Source organism: Rhinatrema bivittatum, chromosome 5 (genome assembly GCF_901001135.1).
Source record: "Rhinatrema bivittatum chromosome 5, aRhiBiv1.1, whole genome shotgun sequence".
In the NCBI taxonomy this organism is placed as follows: domain Eukaryota; kingdom Metazoa; phylum Chordata; class Amphibia; order Gymnophiona; family Rhinatrematidae; genus Rhinatrema; species Rhinatrema bivittatum.
In genome coordinates this window covers 49,551,133-49,571,247 of record NC_042619.1, presented here as the reverse complement: position 1 = coordinate 49,571,247, position 20,115 = coordinate 49,551,133, and the positions used below count along the sequence as shown (strand labels likewise).

At 40.6% G+C, this 20,115-nt stretch overlaps 1 protein-coding gene across 3 annotated transcripts in view; it reads right to left on the bottom strand.

Moving 5' to 3' along the window:
• FAT3 (FAT atypical cadherin 3) overlaps nt 1–20,115 on the bottom strand; it is a 1,056,928-nt gene that overhangs the window by 542,462 nt on the left and 494,351 nt on the right. For all 3 annotated transcript variants that reach the window (XM_029602305.1, XM_029602306.1, XM_029602307.1), the window contains exon 3: nt 18,831–19,145. In XM_029602305.1, the coding sequence (XP_029458165.1) occupies nt 18,831–19,145 (315 nt within the window). The remainder of the gene's footprint in view (nt 1–18,830; nt 19,146–20,115) is intronic.

Genomic DNA, 20,115 nt, shown 5'->3' with positions numbered 1-20,115 from the left:
ATGCTCAGTAAGGCATGTTTGAAAGTTCTAGATTCTTTGAGATCAAAGTTCCGTGCCTGGCTCCATCCAATGATGTCACCCATGTGTGAGGACCAACATCCTCAGGGAAATAATTATGCTGGACTAATAAAACATGTTTTCCTGTTATATCTTTGCTTGAAGAATTTCTTTATCCTTGGGTAAACAGTCAGAGCTGAAAATGTTTGCCGCCGTAAAAGAATCTGAGGTGAATATTAAAAGCCTGACGCGCACATTAATTAGAGGATGTGCGAAGTCAGGCTTGCGTGCCAAGTGGATTTTAAAAGCTGCCAAGTTATGTTTATATCTCCCGCAGTGTGTACACCTCAAAACGTTTTCAAAAAGAAGCGGGTCATGGGCATTTTGGGACATGGACCTAAGATGTACGTGTAAATACTGACGTGACCCGACTTGCAAAGAGGCCCCCTGCCGCATGACTTTACTTCTGCTCTGGATGACGTGTAAGTTAAAAAAGAAATAAAATTAGGCAGATCTGTGGGGTTTTAAGGGTCAGGGCTAACCGGGAGGCGTGAAGGTTATTAAACTAGGGGAGTTTGGAGGACCTCTTTCTTAAGTGAGCGAACTGGGTCGAAGTGGTAAAACTTGGAATTGCGTTGGCGCGCACCCCTTTTAAAATCCTCTGATATATATAGTAGAAGCGGCATCTGCACCCACATGTGTGTGCCCACTTAAAATCTGGCGCACGCATGTGCTCGACCAGGCTATTTTATAACAAGCACGAATGTAATAAAATTGCTGCATCCTTGGGCACGGACTGACGTATATGCGCAAATGTGCGCGTGTGCTGATTTGAAAGTTACCATCCCAATTCCTTCTTGAACTTCCATAGCAAGTCATCCTTAATACTGTGTCACACCTTATGACACAGGTAATGAAAGAGGAAGCATCAAGGAATGGTCGACGCTCCTCCTGCAACAGTAGCGATAAAAATCCAAAATATGTGTAGTTCTTGTGCCGCCTGACACAGATAGTGGATCAAACTAAAATCTCAAAGAGGCCAGAGTATTTGGTCAAGTAGTGTCTAACAGCCTGAGCTCACTGGGCTACTGCTGATATGAACAACATATTGCCTCACACGATGAGAATACATTTTCAACAATCCAGCACAATGTACAGTGCTGACTGGGTTTCTGCAGGTAACTCCCACAGGAAAGCCCCACTGCATTTTACAGAGGTACCAATATAAATGCTCCTGACTTCCACAGACCCCTGTGACTTTTCAGCAATCTGCACGGCATCTTGTCAGAACCAAACCCGAAAAGGCAGTTTACAAAAAATGCGAAATCAATAAAGCACACAAAAACCATCCGAAAAAAACTCACACTTTCTATTTTTCTTAAAATGCAATTATCATATATTATCGTCTTTTTATTCGGATCTGGAAAAGCCTGACCCAAATTATTCCTCAAGAGTTTTTTTAAATTTTACTTCATACACTAACAAAAAGAAAATATTCTAGTAATTATTACTGAAAATACAATTTTATTAAAATACAGTTATATATACAACATACAGTTATATATATAACATAATATATAACATAAATATATATATATATGTTATATATTATGTGATATATTAAATATATCAAAGGCTATACCTAGATATATTTGAAACCCACCCGGATACAACGTCTCTAGCACAGTGCACACATCTTGAAAGTTTGGGAAAGGGGGCAGGGCGTGGCAGGGCGTGGGTGCTGTGAGCTGTGAAGCTGAGATGCCCTTGCCATGTAACTTTACTTCTGCAATGGATGATGTGCAAGTTCAAAAATAAAGAAAACTAGGCAGATCTGCAGGGTTTTAAGGGTCAGGGCTAACTGGGGGAGTGAAGGCTATTAAGCTACGTGGGTTTAGAGTACCTATCTCTTAACTGAGCGGAATGGGAATGAACTGGTAAAACTGGGAACAGCATCAGCACGCTCCCCTTTTTATAATCTCCCAACATACGCGGTAGAAACATGATTTGCGTGCCCACTTAAAATTTGGTGCCCGTGTGAGTGCAGCCAGGCTATTTTATAACAAGAACACGTAATACCCATGCAAGTCATAAAACAGCCAGGTCCCTGGGCACGCGCCGACTTAGGTGCGCAAATGTGGGCGCACACACCGGTTTAAAAGTTACCATCTAAAAGGCAAATTTTAAAAGCCCTATGTGCGTCAAAACAGGGAGATACGCGCACAAGTCGGCTGGCGCGTGCTGAGCGTATTTTAAAAGCTGCCCATGGATACGTGTATCTCCCGCCTCATGCATAAGTAAAAAAATGTCTAAAAAGGGGCGGAGTGTGGGCATTGTGTGGGCGGGGCTCGTCTGGGCCTGGTCAAAAGATCTACGCGTAAATACTTACACGCCCTTGTGCACGACGGGGTCCCCTGCCGTGTACATTTACTTTTGCTATGGATGGCGTGTAAGTAGTAAAACAAAAAAATATAGGCAAGGCAACAGGGTTTTAAAGGTTGGGGCTAACAGGGGGGAGGGGTGGCTATTGAATTGGGGGAGTTTGCAAGTCCTATCCCTAAACTGGGCGAACTGGGAACATGGCGAATGGTGTCTGTGCATTTCCCTTGTAAAATTCCCTCACGCGGTAGAAGCGGCGTTTGCATGCACATGCGCGCGTCCATTTAAAATTTTACAAACATCGACAAGCACCCAGACTATTTTATAACATGCGCGCAGAAACGCACATACGTTTGAAAATGGTCACAGGTCAACAAATGTGCGCACATGTGCACCCGCGCGCCTACTTAAAAGTTATTGTCATATTGTTTCACCTTTGCAAAAGGCTTACATTTTTTTTCAGGTTTTAGCAGTAATAAGCATTCATCTTATTTTGCACCTCACTCGAAAAAGAATACGTATGTAGCTCTCTCTCTATCAGGTGGCATTATAATAGACTAACAAGCACCCTCACCCTCTACAATATCTCTTTCAACTTGCCATAAACATAAATCAGATCTTGTTCTCCCTCAAGGTTCTCAGCATAGTTTGATCAATGTCAACACTTTGAAAATGAGAAGCTTGCCCTTTTAGTAAACCTGCCTTGAGAGACAGTTTCTTAAATTATATCTAGAGGCTGCTCTGGAAAGCTCTTATTGTTAGTATTTTGTACTGCATGAAAGGCTGGAAAGATGACCAGCAAAAGCAATATCTATAGTCCCCCTGTTTCACCTGCCTACTATGCTCTTGGGAAAGCAAACAATACTATATCTATTCATGGTAAATCCTTCTGAGGGTGCTGATCTGTCCACTTTACTGCTGTTTTTCTCCTTTAGGTGCCCAACCAACAACGTTTAAGCCGTTTTCACCACAATTATTGTACAGTTATACAACAGAAATATGATGGTTTACAACAAGATATACTCCATTGTTAAATCAGCAGTAAACTGCATAGGTTGTTCAAATTATTTTCTCCTTCAGATGAGGAAAATCTAAAGTAGTAGAAACAAACAAAATCAACTCCATATATATTTTTTTTTTTGGGGAGGGGGTTGGGAGGAGTTGGAGAAAATAAGGTCTTAAGAGTGAAAAAAGGGCAAATTGAAGGAATGAGATTAAAAATGGAATTCCACTGTTACTGTGGAACAGTCCTCAATGTCCATAAACCGGGCTGGTTTTCAAGATTTCCCACAACAAATAGGAATGAGATATTTGCATGCAATCAGGATTTCCACAATAAACGTCTCTCTCATGCGTATCTGTTGTGGAAACCCTGAACACCAGACTGGCCCTCGAGGACCAGCTTTAGAGAGCACTGCTGGAGACTGTACATAGGTTACTATGGCAGAGCAATTTGAGTTACACAAATCATAATTTATGCAAAAAAAAAAAAAATATATCTCCTAACACACAGACCATTAACAAGTGGGCTAAATCCATCCCTGTATCTGTTATAAAAATAGCTGTGACAAGATGACATTTTCTATATATCCTCAGCAGAAAGATATATTTTCCTTTTAACATTTTCTTTAACCTACCAAAATAGCTGCCAAGGTTAAAGGTGTTTAATTGCTGGTGCATGCTAATCAGTCCCAGTAATATTCTAACACACAGCTGCTGCCAGACACATTAGGAAGGAAATCTGTGGTGGGAAAATGGGGGCAGGCCCCCCCATCTCCCTTACAGCTCCATTCTCCCTTATCTGACAAAATATAAACGCTATCATTCATGCAAGTTATTAATTTCTTGCCAGGTGCCTAAATTGCACATCAACTGACGGAATACACCTGTTATGCCTAGATAAAAGATTAAGCAACTGACAGAGGTAACAATGGTCACAGATATTATTGCACCAGTACAATTAAGCTCCCTCTTCTATTAGATGTGTTAATGGATCGAAGAAAGCCAGCACGCTAGGAAAAGCCGCCCACTTTCACAAGGCTTAAGCATCTTAATTCAATCTCAATACTAAAGAAAATGTCCTTGTCTTAGTTTTGCTGAAGAAAGCTGAAACTACACATAAAAAACAAAACAAAACCCTACAACTTTCCTGCTGTCACGTTTTCCATTTTCCCTGTTTATCTATTGCTACCGTTCTCTTGGTTTTGTGTCCGTTGAATATTGTGCAGATTTTCTTTGCATTCCATTTTTTGGGTCGGGAAAGCAGGTAATAAGAAATTACCAATAAACAGATAAGTAAATAAATGTGTGACATATGCAGCACAAGTATTGATACACAAATATCTCACATCGGGGAAAAAAAGGGGCAAACCGTGAGTGGGATATGGGTGTTCTGGGGAGGGGGAGGGGCCAAGAGATATATACGCAAGTAGCTATGCGCCTGGGCAATTGCCCAGATATATCTGAGCACAAATTTACTTCTGCTATGGAGAAGGTGAAAGTCTTTATAAAACTATTTCCAGGCACCTATGAAGTGTTTGAAGGGGGTCTGGGTTAACTGTGGGGAGTGCAGGCTAATGAACCAGGGGGAGTTTGGAGGTCCTAGTTCTAGACTGCAAATTGGTAGACTAACTGATCAAACTGATAATGGCCTGGATGCGCATCTCTTATAAAATTCCCTCATTTACGCATCCCAAAGCCAACTTACACAGTTAATCATGCACAAAGTTAAAATTAGGAGCATATAAACATGCACCAGGGCTATTTTATAACATGCACGCATATGTATATGTGCCCCCATGCGAAAGTCACCGTCTTTGTACCTCAATAGCTTTTATGCTGTACTTAAAATATAAACTATTCCTAACACTTTTTTTTTTTTAATTTTAGAACTCCTGTCCAGGTATATCCAGATTAATTTTTAATTTTGGAACTCCTGACCAGGTATATCCAGATATATGTTTATATCTGAATATAAATTTACTTTCCAGTCCTGATTATCACTGAAGAGTGATTCAGTGATAGTAACCACATCAATGCCCTCTTCCACGATTATAGCTTTCAGGTCAATCATTTTGTTAAAAATCTACAAGGGACAGTAACTTTTAGAGAGGAGCGCGCGTGCACATGTTTGCCAGCCCATGCCCAGGGACGCGACCATTTTATAACACACGCACTTATATGTGTGACTGTTATGAAATAGCGTGATCGCGCACACATATGCGCGCAATTTTCATTGGGTGTGCGCCTATGGGTGCAAATCCTGCTTCTACCACATAAATGTGGGGTTTTAAAAGGCACGCACACCAACGCCATTACCAGTTTTACCAGTTTGTTTCCAGTACACCCAGGCAAGGAGCAGGACTTCCAATCCCCCCTAGTTTAATAGCCTCCCTTCTACCCTGTTAGCCCTGACCCTTAAAACCCTGCCTAATCAAGAAAAACATACAAAGCTAAAGAGACTTTGGGAATTTCATTTACGAAGAAAAAGGCTGTAAGTGGGATAATCCGGGATCAAGAATTTAAAGCGGACTAAAAAAGGTGGGTTTTTAAACTGGATTTGAATAAGGCAAGAGAGGGAGCATGACACACCAACTCAGGAAGACTATTCTAAACATATTGTGGTAGATTTTCAAAAGGAGCGCGCACATGTACACCCGATTTTATAACATGCGCAAGCTAGTACGCGCATGTTATAAAATCCAGGGTCGGCGAGCTCAAGGGGGTGCACAATTGTACACCTTGCGTGCGCCGAGCCCGCTCCGAGCCACGCTGCCTTCCCCTGTTCCCTCGCAGGCCGCTCCAAATTCGGAGCGGCCTCGGAGGGAACTCTTCTACCCCCCACCCTACCTTCCCTTCCCCCCCACCTTTTTTTTGTTTCTAAACTTACATCAGCCCTGGGGCTGAAGTACGGTAAGTTGCATGTGCCGGCCAACTGCTGGTGCGCGATCCCAAGCACAGCGGCAAATGGTCGCTATGCCTGGAGCTTCTGGCCCTGCCCCGCCCCCTCTCCTTTTTGCAAGCTCTGGGACTTACACGCGTCCCGGGGCTTTACACGCGTTGCTGCGCGCGTAACCTTTTTGAAATTCGGCCCATGGTGCAGCCAGGTGGAAGGCACGGAGTTGGCAGTAGAGAAGAAGGGCATAGATAGGAGTAATTTGCCTGATGAATGGAGTTAATGAGGAAGGGTGTAGGAAGAAATAAGTGAGGAAAGGTAGTGAGAAGCTGCAAAGTAAAGGCTCTCATAGGTGAATAAAACGTTGCCCCTCCCAGACCACAGGGCCTTTTTTCATGGTGTGGGATGGGAGGAAAGGCTAGTGGTAGGGACTGTTAGACCCCAGAAGTGAGTTGATGCTGCAGGGGAGCTTTGAAGAGGGAGGTCATTTGCCTCGGGAGGGATTTTGTATTAGATACACAGGGGAGGGTTTAGAGGAGTGTGGTGTCATGTGTTTTACAACTTTTTTTTTTTTTTTTTTTAACTTGTGTGGGTCACCGCAGCCTCTACAGGTGGCAGGGAACACCACTGATACTCAGGGATTTTTCAGCATATTGGGGGGGTCATTTTGAGTCTCAGGCCATTTTAAGCTATAATGACCTCGGCCGAGGTAGGCCACCATTGCACTCTTAGGATAAGCTTTGCAGCACAATTTTTTATCATGGGTTTCTCCCGCAATAAAATATCGTATCACACAATGCCGTAATATTTTGTCAGGGAGGAAATAAGAACATAAGAAATACCATATTGGGTCAAATGAAGGATTCATCAAGCCCAGTATCCTGTTTCCAACAGTGGCCAATCTAAGGCCTGGATTTATCAAAATGCGATAAGTATCGCATGCGATAGCAAAAGGAGCATGTTTTATGCTAATATACAGTTTATCACAATTTGCACTAATTACCTATGAGAAGAGCTAAGTTAGCGCAACTTGCGATAACATTTTCAGACTGTGCAATAAGTGCCATACCTGTTGTATTTCCTGCATTCAAATACTGGGGGACCATTGTTAATGGAGAGAGAGAGAGATGGAGAGAGAGAGAGAGACTAGCCGTAGTGTCCTTTCCCTAGATAGGTATTTGTGGGCCCACCTAGTAACTTGAGTTGAGGTTTAGGTATTAGTGTAGGGGGTTAGGGGCCACTTTGACATTCAATGTTAGACGTATGAACAGAACAGTGGTCTCTCGTGAACATTTGATGACCCTCGGAGTGAGGACACTCACCCAAAGATGAGATTTGGGCAATGTTCTCTCAACCTAGCTTGATGGTAACATCAAGCTAGGTTGAGAGAACATTGCCCATCAATCCGTTATGATGGAGTTATTTTGACGTTTCCGAATGACGGTATATAAAACTCATTAAATAAATAAATAAATAACCTAGCTTGATGGTAACGTCAAGCTAGGTTGAGAGAACATTGCCCAAATCTCATCTTTGGGTGAGTGTCCTCATTCTGAGGGTCATCAAATGTTCACGAGAGACTACTGTTCTGTTCGTACGTCTAACATTGAATGTCAAAGTGGCCCCTAACCCCCTACACTAATACCTAAACCTCAACTCAAGTTACTAGGTGGGCCTACCATAGAGATACAAATACCTATCTAGGGAGAGGACACTACGGCTAGTCTCTCTCTCTCCTGGTGCTCCGGGAGCTTTAAATCTACTCAAACAGGCCTTTCAGGAGACATCGCAAAATGTGATGAAACCTTACCATCCGGTAACACAAGCTATCGCATGGCTTAATGCTATTCAAAACGGTGTAGTTAAAATCGGCGTTAAGTCTGTGCGATAGCATTTCGCAGACTGGCAAACCCAGCCCACTCCACGCCCCTAACCCCTCTTTTTCAAATTTGCATCGCACCATACGATATGGTGCTATCGCATGCGTTAAACATGTTTTCGCATGCGGTAAGGGCCTATCGCATGCATTAATGGGGCTTTTCGCATGCAATAAGCCCTTAACGCATGCGAAAACGCCTTAGCGCATTTTGATAAATGACCCCCTCAGTCACAAGTACCTGGCAAGTACCCAAACATTAGAGAGATCACAAGCTACTACTGCTTATTAATTACTGTAATAGCAGTTTATGATTTATCCACTAGGAACTTATCCAAACCTTTTTTAAACCCAGAAACACTAATTTTTGAAACCTTATACCCTGGCATTGAATTCCCAAGTTTATCTATGCGCTGAGCGAAAAAGAATTTTCTTCGATTTATTTTAATGAGCTACTTGTTAATTTCATGGAGTACCCCCTGGTGCTTCTATTATCTGAGAGTTAAATAACTGATTTACATTAAACTTGTTCAAGTCCTTTCATGATTTTTTAGACTTCTATCATATCCCCCCTCAGCCTTCACATCTCCAAGCTGGAACAGCCCTAACCTCTTTAACCTTTCCTCATAGGTGAGCTGTTCCATCCCATTTATCATTTTGGTCACCCTTCTCTGTACTTTCTCCAGTGCAACTATATCCTTTTTGAGATGTGGTGACCAGAACTGCCCACAGTATTCAAGGTGCGGTCTCACCATGGAGCAATACAGAGGCATTATGACATCCTCTGTTTTATTTTCCATTCTCTTCCTAATAATTCCTAACATTCTGTTTGCTTTTTTGAACGCCGCAGCACACTGGGCCGAAGATTTCAATGTATTTATCCACTATGATGCCTAGATCTCTTTCCTGGGTGGTAACTCCTAATATGGAAACTAACACCGTGTATCTACTGCATGGATTATTTTTCCCTTTATGCATCACCTTGCACTTGTGCTCATTAAACTTCATCTGCCATTTGGAAGCCCAATCTTCCAGTCTCACAAGGTCCTCCTTCCACTTCATCACAAAGCCGCTTAAGATTAAGTACTCTACATAATTTTTTGTGACATCTGCAAACTATCGCAGGACAGCCCCCACATGATAAAATATCGAGCATGGTAAATGACTCTGTGAGTTTGGTGCGTCTTACTGGGCAGATAAGAGGAAGGGCAAGAGTTTCTACAAAATAGCATAATATGTTTAAGAAAAAACTACTTCCTAACTGACTTACAGAATGTAGCGGAGAAGAAAAGAGATGTAGTGGAGAGGATACAAGCATCGATAGTTTGGACATCCCAGAAGATGTTGATGGTGACTGGACGAGGCTGTGGGGGAGGGTGATTTTGTGTGACAGTTATTGGATGATACACTGAGAGGGGAAGGACTGAGATGCAGAAGCTTGAGATACAGCAGTTGGAAGTAAGGTCGAGGTCAAGGCAGTTGCCGTGCTGGTGAGTAGGGAAGGCAGAGCAGAGCTGGAGGTCAAATGAGAATGTTAAGGCAAGGAGTTTTGAGGTATTAACAGTCAGAGGAGTCATCAGCGTGGAGGTTAAAGTCCACAAGATAAGGGGAAAAGGGAAGATGGTTCAAGGAATAAAAAGTCAGTAATCAAAGTCGGTGAGAAAGGAGGGGCAGGGGGTTTATCACGGGTTCGATAAAATGATAGTAGGGTGAATAAGCAGATGGAGTGGGGTCTCAAGGAAGAAAGGAAATGGTACTGAGGTGGAAGAAGGAGCTGAAACCTACAAGAGGGGCAGAGAAGCAGTCTGACACCACAATTATGCGCAAGGTGTACGGGAGAAAGATAAGCTCCATGACCAAGAACAGCAAATGAAGCAGAGTCCTCAGGGAAATGCCAAGTCTCAGGTGAGATGATAAAGTGTATGAGAGACAAAGAGGTCATGAATGTAGGCAAGCTTGTCGGAAATAGAGCAAGCATTCCATAGGAACATGAGAAAGGAAGAGAAGAGATGAGGGAGGGAGGAGAAATACAGGGATATGATTGGAAAGGCAACAGAAAAAAAAAGGAGATAAAAATGCCCCTGTACAGGACATCAGTGAGGCCTCGTTAGAATACAGTGTCCAGTTCTGGAGGCTGAGAAAAGGTAGAGATAGGCTAGAGGTGGTCCAGAGAAAGGCAACCAAAATGGTGTAGGATATGCACAAAAAGCCATACAAAATGAGACTTAAGAACCTAAATACGCAATATCTTAGAGGACAGGACAGACAAGGGAAATATGATACAGACTTTTAGATACCTGAAAAATATTAATAATGCAGAAGAAGCAAGCCTTTTTCAATGGAAAGGAAGCTCTAGAAATAGGAGTCATCATATGAAACTCCAAGCGAGTAGACTCAGAAATGTGAAATATTTTTCCAGAAAAGGATAGCAGATGCCTGGAATGCCCGCCCAGAGATGGTGAGAGAGATAAAAATAATAACAGAATTCAAAAAAGCATGGGATAAACACAGTAGATTTCTAGTGGCAAAAAGATGTTAATGAAGAAGTAGGCAGTTATTCAGCCGAAAACAGAATTGAAATGAACATAGTGTGCTTCCAAGAAGGAATGGAGGTAACATGAATGGAGTGGTCATTATAACCTTAAACAAAAGGCATGGGGGTAACCTGCACTGAGCAGCAAGTACAACTCTGAACATCCTGCTGAGCAGACAGGATGGGCAATTTTGGTCTTTATCTGCTGTCATTACAGCATTATTAAATAACACAAAGAAGAGGAGGGTGGAGAAAAAGAGCACCTTAAAACACTGTTTAAGTCAGTCCTAGAGTATCACCTTTCTGGATATCCACAATATGTATGAGATTGCTTTACACTCAATGGAAACAGTGCATATAAATGTATCTCGTGCATATTCATTGTGGTTATCCTCAATTTCAGACAGGCTAGGGGGTAACTCCCCGAGCAACGAGGGAAACATTGCCTTAGAAGGAAAATGAAAAACATTTCCCCTAGCACCAAAGTTCTCAAAATAATTTTCCACCTCTGCTATTTCTAAACCAATGACAATTCTACTTTTTTTTCATTCTGGCTTGGTTTATGCACAGAAAGCTCTAGGACCATGCAAATCCAGGTTTCACGAATGATACCATTCAGGACTTAGGAACTCTACTTTAGAAAGAAAATAATGCTTTTTCTATGAGTTGTGATGTATAGCCCTCGAATCAGAATTACTATTTATATGATAATGACCCTCCGGAAAACCTGCTGCTCTCTTAGAAATCCCCAAATTTAAATAAGCACACTGCCGTATTAAAGCATGATAGGCTGTTTATCAGCAATCCTAAGAGCTCCTACTGAAAGAGCACAGTATGATAATCATAAATGATTTTGGCTTAAGTTACTGTGTTTGCAGATTTTTGACATTTCATACAGATTACTGTCTTAGACTTCTGTTACGAGTGCAGTAAAATGCCTCCTAAAGAGCCATATTTCCTGAAGAATTCCACAGCAAATTACAGTATGCATTTACATACTTTTTTTTTTTTTAGTACTCTCATAACCAATTTGTTCTGTCATTCAATGCAAAATCTTTTCTACTTAAACAGCAGGGGTCTTATATTCAAATGAGTGTTGCCACAGAGACATCTGCAGAATCCCTTGGGGTTTTTGGGCTCCGTGGTTTCCTCCTGCTCCTTTGAGGTTCAAGCTCAGTCGAAATAGAAGCCAAGATCTGACCAAGCCACGAGCTATCAACAGCAACTGTCCTGGGATTTTTTTTTCTTCTTCTATTCTTTATCCCCTCTCGACTCACTTAGCCCAGAAGAGGCCCCTGCACCAGGACTCAATCCAGAAGCCTGCCATCATGGGCCCTAAATCCAGCCACTAGGTGTCATCATTGCGCAATGACTGGGACTATCCGCCTTGCCCCAGGAGGACCATGGGTGCTATTTCTGCAGCTTACCCAGCCTCAGCTGGCTGGCCCAGGCAGGGTAAGACCTGAGCCGGGAATTCAACCCAGGTCCTCCACATCCACTGCCGCTAAACTTTCGGGCAGACACCTGTCCAATCCCTTTTAAAAACAGAGCCATATAACTGAAAACATCAACATTTATTTTTAACTGTAGGGAAGCATCCCTACCTTCCAAACCCCACCCAGCAAGGGGAGCTGTATTGATTGAGCAACTGTCTATGAGAGTTGCCATTATAGGAAAAAAAATGGAAAAAGACTTACTCCCTTCTCTTCCAATCCATGATCTATAACTATACATAAATAAATTGACTGACTGAATATACTATAAAAGAAACAGAGAAAATGGGGGAAGGGAGGGGAAGGATGGTTTGAATTAATACAGAGCACACAGAAGCAGTAAATCAGGGCAGTAAATTACCGAGGAGCTCCACTGTGAAATGAACACCCATACACATGAAGAATTTATGGCCCCGTTCAATCTATTTTTATAACTCTATTATATTTACCTAGTTTTACTATCCCCTAGTTTTCCTGGCATTGCACTGTTAATGACACTAGTGGGTCAACAAGGTCGTAGCACTTCCTTTTAACCACCCTCTCTGGTTAGAATCAAGCTAGTTTATTTGCACTGGAAGTAATAAATGACCATCTCCCATCTTTCCAGTATTACTTCCCATTACCATCGCCCCCACCCCACCCCAAATCCCCAGATAAACAGTTGAACTGAATTCCTAATTCATAGGAAGTCTTCGAATTTTGAGACACAAAGGTAAACTGAAGTCTACCTTCAACCAATATATCATTCCTGCTTGCGGGGTTCACATAAGCCAAAAACCATATGTAGTTTCTTCTTTTATTCCCCAACCTCCTACTCCATATATCCTCAATAATTTTCCCATCTTCTGTGCATTACAACAAATCATATATAAATCCACAATTTTACTTTCTGCAAGGCCTCTGTCTACTAAGGCTCATCTCTGACAATATGCAAAGCTCATTACTTGGTCAGAGCAGGGGGAAAAATATATATACAGTATATATTTATATTCATATATATATCTATAATACAGAGGAAAGCTGGCACGCATCTGTATCATTCATATGCAAATTGAGCTCCGCCCCTCTCTCTCCCTGTGCTTCAGCTCCATGCCCTCCCCCTCTCTGTATTGTCCAATCCACTCCTACCACATGTGGAAATTGAGCTCTGCCCCTCTTTCTGGCTGTAGTCTCCAGTTCTGCGCCCCTCCTCTACATTGTCCAATCTCCTCCCTACTACCACATAGTACACCCGAGCTCAGCCTGCACTCTCTACTACCACACATCTCCATGCGTATTATTTATTTAACAGTTTTATATTCCGCTACTTGCACATCCAATGTACAGAGCAGATTTACAAAATAAAGATTCATAATGTACATACCCATAAAAAATTCCTAAAATATTACATAGAAACATAGAAATGACAGCAAAAGAAGGCCAAATGGCCCATCCAGTCTGTCCAGCAATCTTTCACACTTATTTTTTTTTCTATACTTATCTATTACTCCTGGCCCTTATTAGTAACGTTTTGGTTCTAGTTACTTTCCACCCCCACCACTGATGTAGAGAGCAGTGCTGGAGCTGCATCTAAGTGAAGTATCTAGCTTAATTGGTTAGGGATAGTAACCGCCACAATAAGCAAGCTACTCCCACGCTTATTTGTTTACCCAGCCTGTGCAATTCAGTCCTTGTTGGTTGTTGGCTGAATATAAATCCTCTTTTCTTCATTCCCCCTGCCGTTGAAGCAGTGAGCTGCACTGGATATGTATTCCAAGTGAAGCATATTAAACAGACCATTCCCAATAATATCAATCCATAATATCACAACAAACCAATTTAATTACAATTCCTTATTAAAGTAAAAAGCTTTTAGTTTTTTTTCTAAAACTCTTTAAATCCCTCCCCCCACCCCCCGCAGCTCTTCAGGGAGGCTGTTCCAAAAGAACTGTTCCTGCATATAAAAATGCTCATGACTGAGCCAGTCCTACACTTCACAGTATTCTCCCATCCTTGGATGAGCTTTCACTATATACACACACACAAAGAAATGAATGTACGTTATGAGGGCCATTTTCAAACTGTTGGTACTGGGACATAGACAGTCCTTACCCCAATTTTCCTAGTGAACCTTTCTTTCCCCAACCTAAGCATGTTTCCTCTCAATGGGCTAAAACTCTGTGTGGTATGCAACGCCACATGAACTTTTAGCTGCACTGAGGGAGGCAGTTACGTACCTAAATCGTTTTGAAAACTGCCCTCTTTTTTGCTTCTCTTAAAGTGATATCCAATCTAGTGGTATAAAGGGAAACATCAAGCCCGATTTGATGAAAATGACACAGAAATAACTCAAGTTCTACACAAAATGCATACACTTAACAGTGAGTTCATTACTGACAAGTCCCCAGAAAAGAAGGCTCACTACCTCCAAGTCAAGCATAAAGTTCAAACCTGATTATAGTAAATGAAAAACAAATGGGAAAAGAAAGCCAAAGAACTTCATGAAGCAGTGGGTAAACATAGCAAACTTTTCTATTAGGGTCTCTGAGCTGTTTACAACTCTATATTAAATTGCACCCATTCATTCACACATGGTATTAAAATACTAATAAAGAAGACAAAATCCTAAACCACTGGGTATAACGTTTCTATTTTCTCCTAAATCTCCCCTCCAGCATGTCTGAAGAGGTTCTGAATAGCACCCCCCAATGAATACTGGTAGAGCTGGAAAATCCACTATCATTGCATGAGGTAGGTCAAGCTGTCAGCCAGGCTTTTGCCAGTAAAATCCCCCAACCACTCAAGATTTTCAAACAAGGAGGCAATTATGTGCTATTAAAACATACCCAACTCCTCCAGTGCATATGGAAGCATAGGTCTATTCCCCAGGATTTCAAAGATGCGTTAATCAACAACTGTATAAGACAGGGCTTCCCAAACCTATCCTGGGGATCCAATAGCCAGTTGGGTTTTCAGGATATCCACAATGAATATGCCTGAGTTACATTGGCATATCACGGAGACTAATAATAATAGTTCTAGTATTATTTAACAGGGTAAATAATTACTTCCTATTTATCTGTTCCACACCACTCATGATTTCATAAACTTCTATAATATACCCTCTGAATCGTCTGTTCTCCACGCTGAAGAGCCCTAACCTGTTTAGTCTTCCTTCATCTCCTATCATTTTTGTTTCCTTTCTCTGTATCTTTTCTAGTTCCACTGTATCTTTTTTCAAATGGAGTGAACTATACATACACAATACTCAAGGTGCAGTTGCACCAAAGATCTGTACAAAGACATTCTGATAGTGTTTAATTCTCCATTCTATTTGCTTTTTCAACCACCGCCACACACGGAGCTGAGGATTTTAACATATTCTCCACAATAATGCCAAGATCCTTTTCAGAATGGTAACTCCTAATATGGAGCTTAACACTGTGTATATATAGTTAACATTATATTTCCATGTGTGCATCACTTTGCACTTTAGGTCTATATTAAATTTAATCTGCCATTTAGTTGTCCAGTTCCTGAGTCTGACAAGGGCCTTCTGCAGTTTCTCAGTCTACTTGTTTTGAATGATGGAGCAACTCATGGACAGCACTTTGCTAGAATCACAGTGCAATTTCAGACCTGGATGAGAAGTCACAGCCAAACTGAGTCAGGAGACGGGCCTTTAGCAAAATCAAGATCTGTACATGGCCTTTACAGACCTAATAAATGTCTTCAATACAATCAATTGCAATGGCCTGTGGAAAATCCTCCAGACAAAAAAAAAGAGAAACCAACAGTAGTAAAATATACAATACAGCAAAGAAATAACCACTAGAAAAATGCACAGAAAGAGTTTATAAGAAGGCCATCATATAAAACAACTTGATGAAACTCTTACCTTCAACACAATTTTCTTTCATCCACACCCATCACAGGTCAGTGTTTCACTATCTACTTCAGGGGTGTTCAGAGCACAGAGATAATTGTTTCATTAAGTGGTTTTATCTGCAATTGAAAATGTTCTAGTATGGAGGGAATAATGGTGGGCAAGTCTGTAATGAGGATGCAGGACACTAGAAATCCCAATTTATGTTCTATGGCCAACTGAATAAAAGGGTAGGAGACCACAGGGAAGACCACATCTCAAATTCAAGGACACCCTCAAACACAACTATAAATCTGCAAGGTAAACCTCAACAGTTGAGAGGATATGGCCAAGAATAGGGACAACTGGAGGAAGCTTGGTGACTTGGACATCCAAAACTTGGAAACCAAGCAAACACAAGCACAAAAGGAAAAAAACATGAGAACAGAAAAGCCAACTCCACAATTTCATCAACTGCAGGTATCACCTACACCATCTATGATCTCTTTTGCAGGTCAAGGATCGGTCTTATACCACTTTAATGGACATAGAAACAAACAGTCAAAGGTTGGTAATGAAAACTCACTCATACAACATCATCAACAGGAGACTCCATCATAACCAATTTCTACCAGTGGTACTCTTACAGCAAATTTCTCGTACACATTTGTAATATGTGAAGATTTACTTAAGCTACAATAGATCAAATCTCCACTTATAGTGAAAAAATCTCCCTTCACAGAGTTATCTGATAACTCTAGTCCAATAATAGCAGGCTGAAATATTCCCAGCTGTGTTCAATTTTACCTTTAGACTCATGGTCCTGCTTTTATTAATGCAATCATAACTACATGTTCAGCAAAGTAGCTTGGTAGAGGTGATACCTTTGCAAGGCTAATAAATGTTTCAAGATGCAAACTTTCAGAACTACTAAGATTTTTTTCCTTAGGAAATAACATTTTCCATGAAACAAACCCCAGTAGTCATAAAACCATATATCTTTAAAAAGTATCATCTCCTCCCCCTGCCTATCACCCCACTACAGCAGATGCTTTCTTCTGTCTGACTTACAAATCCATGAATGCAATAAGAGTTGGAAGCACAGGACATTTGAAACAAAATTGAACTCAATGCATTCTTTTCATCTGCTCACTGTCCAAACCCAGCGTGAAACCAATTCAACCCTGCAACAAGACTGCGCAAAAGGAAGCCTTTCATTGAACTTGATTAATCATAAAGTTTTATTTACTTTTATAAAATATTAACCTGAACAGATCTGAGGGTTTTTTTAAAATGTATTTATTTCACTCATTTGTATGCTGCTTTCATGGTCACAAGGCTATTCAAAAGCAGAGTGTGCTTGCGGCATGCTTCATTGATTTTTTAAACCTAACGTTTGGGAATAATAAATATATAACTATATGTCTTAAAGAATCACAACTTAGATTCACAGATTTTTATAAATGCAATATATACACACACACACATTTTATATCCTCTCATGAGGGCCAGATAAAATACTCTATTCCTGTTTCACAACTTACACAAACAGCTGCATCCTGGAATCTAAAAACCAAATCTTTACATTTATGGGCCAGTTACAACACAGAGTAAAGTAGGAACCTCACTGGGATAGGATAACAAATTCGTCCTTATAAAAGCACACCTACCTAACAAAACAAGATGTGTGGTTGAAGACTTATTTAAATGTATTTTCGGATTGAAGGAATCATCAAGAGGTCTGTGCCTATATTAGTATGGGCAACGCACTGATTTTAACTCATAAAAATGGCTAGTCCCAGATACCAAATGACTATTAACCATATTTACATGACAATACTGATAGAAGAGCTCGGAAGACGTAATTCATTCTTCACACTATCTTGCTGAAACATCAGAAGTCTTCCAATATGTGGAGATTTCCATGTAATTTAGGATTCTTCATTATAATATATAATAAACTCTCTTCTTGCAACTTTCAGCCTCTAGGTGTCTTGTTCTAGAGTTTTGCTCCCCTTTCTTTCTCTCTACAGCAGGCCCTTAAATAGAATTCTATATTTGTTCAGCTTCCTCTCTTGCTTTTAAGTAGAAGATAAATAAATCAATAAAACAAATATTCCTTTTATGATCATATATCCTTGCTCATGTGGCTGACTGAACTATCTGTCGTCGCCTCGTAGATAACTGGATATTTCGAAAAAAGAATTATGATGAAATAAAACAACAGCCAAACTTCTTTTATTCTCTCTTCCCTTTCCTCAACCCCTCCTCTCTTCTCCTTGCACCTACATTATATAACATTTACATTACATTTATATACGAAAGAATTGAAAAATACCTTCACATGGTATTTCACATTATGTTTTTTCATGTTTTTGATGGGAAGATTGTTTTAGAATTGGATGATTACAATTGTGCTGACTGCAATTAACTCAGGACTCCTACTATTAATAAGTGCATTCTGCCCCTTAAGAAAGTGTGAATTACAGAGCATGTTAGAGCTTTGGTTTTTATAAATGTGATAACTGTAAACATTTTAGGTAAGAGGTACAGAAATGTGTTTGGATTCTATCATTCCAAATTCAAGCTAAAACTTAAGGAGCAAATGACTAAACAAAAACAAATTAGCCACTCATATAAAAAAATTATCTTTAAAAGGTAAACACAATAAATGTAAGGTAGCAGAAATAAAACCAGGAACAAACCACTTTTTAAAAAAGAATCTGCTGAGGCTTACCTCACCTACAACAAACAATAACCTAATCTTGAGCTAAGCAAGCCATAAAATCAAAGTATTAATGGTATTTGCCTACCTGTTTTAGGATTTATTGCAAAAAAGTTCTGTGGATTTCCACTTGTGATCCTATAGGTCAATTTATCACTGGAACTAGAATCAGGGTCCTGAGCCTGAATCAGTAGGACCGACACATCCTTAGGAGAATTTTCCAAGACAGTGGGATAATAAATGGGCTCCGAAGTCAAGGGTGCATTGTCATTCACATCTTCAATTTCAATGTAGACATCAATGGTAGAATATAGTGGAACAACGCCACGGTCTACTGCATAGACTGTTAACCAGTACGATGATGTTGTTTCTCTGTCAAGCACATCTGCAGTATAGATAACACCTGCAAGTGAACAAAAAAAAGTGCCATGAGAGGCTAGAATGAACAAATAGCACACAAGCAAGAAGATCAAATGTCAGCTTAACATTTTCTATCATTAAAATAAAAGCGATAAGCATATTTTGAATAAATAAATTATGTGACACAGAGCAAATAGTACCTATTGAATCTGTCAATGTATATTGCCAAAACTGATCATTGCACCTTTAAAACTCTCAGAAGAAACTGTAGGTGAAGCTGGGAGAAGAGCAGCAGAGATTAGGAAGCTCCTGGGTTGATGTAAGCAGTTGCACGCTTTTGCCTTTCTCTGTACAATGTGTTCAAGTTGAGTCTAAATATGTGCAGTGCAGGGCCTCAAATAGCACGAGGCATTTGAAATACCTTGCATTATTTCTGATTTAGGCATGGAAAATGCGCATGCGCTATTTTATAAAGTATACGAGTAGTTTATAAAATAACCTTCAAGTGTGTATGTCTGCAGCTTTATAGAGAGAGAGAGCACAACTCTTTATATATGGACCATTGTAACTGGGCACTTTGATTCGGAGTGAGTTTTCAGGAGACGGGTCGGAGATGGGGGGGTTCTTACAGACACATTCAGAGGTATTCATTCTAAAATTGACATCAGTAAAGAATTTTAGATCTTATAAACGATGGCAATTCTAACAAGAGGAGTTGACATGTACACTGCAACCTCTGCTAGCTGCATTGTACAAATCAACTCCTTTTCATCACTTAGAAGGTCTAAAATTCTTTACTGATGTCAATTTTACAATAAATACCTTTGAATGTGTCTGTAACAACACCCCCCTTAACCCCAACCCGCCTCCCGAAAACTCACCCCAAATCAAAATGCCCCCTTATAATGGTCCATATATAGAGAATGAAGCAGCCTTATAAAGGGTCTCTTTCTCTCCCCCCCCTGCCCCCCAGTTAAGAGCCATAGCAAAGTAACATGTGCATGCTGGCTAAG